The sequence below is a fragment of the Priapulus caudatus genome, unplaced genomic scaffold (assembly GCF_000485595.1).
Source record: "Priapulus caudatus unplaced genomic scaffold, Priapulus_caudatus-5.0.1 Scaffold554, whole genome shotgun sequence".
NCBI classification, from domain to species: Eukaryota; Metazoa; Priapulida; class Priapulimorpha; order Priapulimorphida; family Priapulidae; genus Priapulus; species Priapulus caudatus.
In genome coordinates this window covers 151,148-152,416 of record NW_014577615.1, presented here as the reverse complement: position 1 = coordinate 152,416, position 1,269 = coordinate 151,148, and the positions used below count along the sequence as shown (strand labels likewise).

Below are 1,269 nucleotides of genomic sequence, written 5' to 3'. Positions count from 1 at the left end.
TTATTATTATTATTATCAATATTATTATCACGTCTGATTAGTGACAACTGCCCCACGATTGCCCCAATGACTGACATACTCTTGTTTATTTTTTCCCTACAGTAATCTGCGAACCCATCCTACAGCCCTCCAATCTACACTACACTCACCACCACACCGCTCAAAAGATGTCAGCACCGGTCATCAAGACTGCACCGCCCGCAGAGTCGCCGTCCGCCGACGCAGCCACCAGCAGAGGGCAGCAGCAGCAGCAGCCGCCGCCGCCGCCGCCGCCGCCGCAGCAGGCTACCGTCCAGCCGTCCGTGTTTGAGCTGGCGGCGCTCACGACGGACCTCGACACCCACGTCATCACGAGCCGCATCAAGGAGGTGCTGGTCGCGAACAATATCGGGCAGAAGCTGTTCGGCGAGGCGGTGCTAGGCCTGTCACAGGTGCGTAGCTGTCGGCTACTGACGTAGCTACCGTAGCTGTCGTAGCTACCGCTGCAGCAGCTGGCTACCGACGTAGCCGCTGTGGCCGTCACTGCCGGCATAGCTACCGTAGCTACCCCGGTAGCTGTTGGCTACTGGCATAGCTACTGTAGCTACTCCTGTAGCTGTTGCTGCCGGCGTAACCACTGTAGCTATCGGCTGCTAGCGTAGCCACCGTAGCTACCCCTGTCGCTATCGGTTACTGGCGTAGCCACCGTAGCTACCCCTGCAGCTGTCAGCTGCCTGCATTGCAACCATAGCTATCTTAGTAGCTGTCAGCTGCTGACATAACTTAGCTATGGGCGTGGCTAACAGTTACTGACATAGCTCTGGATTGCTAATGTGGCATAGCTACTGGGACAGCCTAGCTCCTGGGCGCAGATTATGACACCAAGCGTGGGTCTGCTATATACCCAGCTTCTGGCATAACTCTTGAGCATTGGCTTAGTTCTTAGTTACTGGCATAGCTCTTGACTACTGGCTTAGCTTTCTAGCTACTGGCAAAGATCTTTGCTGCTGGCATAGTGCTTTGTGTCTGGCTAAGCAATTCGGTACTGGCATAGCTTTTAGTTAGCTACTGTTACAGCTGTTGTTAGTAAGTCCTAGCGTCTAAATAATATCATGATTATCTATAATATAATGATTTATATATATATTAGTCGAGTAACTGATATATGTACTCGTACATGGGTGGCCAGGTGTATTCCTACTTAGGCACTCCACTAAGGCAGTGGTGTTAGCTGCGTGGCGTGTGTGTATGTGTGTATGTGTGTGTGTGTGCGTGCGTGCGTGCGTGCGT

The 1,269-nt window shown here is 52.6% G+C and overlaps 1 protein-coding gene across 1 annotated transcript in view; it reads left to right on the top strand.

Moving 5' to 3' along the window:
• The window catches only part of LOC106811592 (homeobox protein cut-like), a gene marked incomplete at its 5' end in the record, with an annotated part of 7,998 nt that overhangs the window by 4,143 nt on the left and 2,586 nt on the right, over positions 1–1,269 (top strand). Inside the window, one exon of the mRNA XM_014815284.1 lies at positions 103–435. Within this exon, the coding sequence (XP_014670770.1) occupies positions 103–435 (333 nt within the window). The remainder of the gene's footprint in view (positions 1–102; positions 436–1,269) is intronic.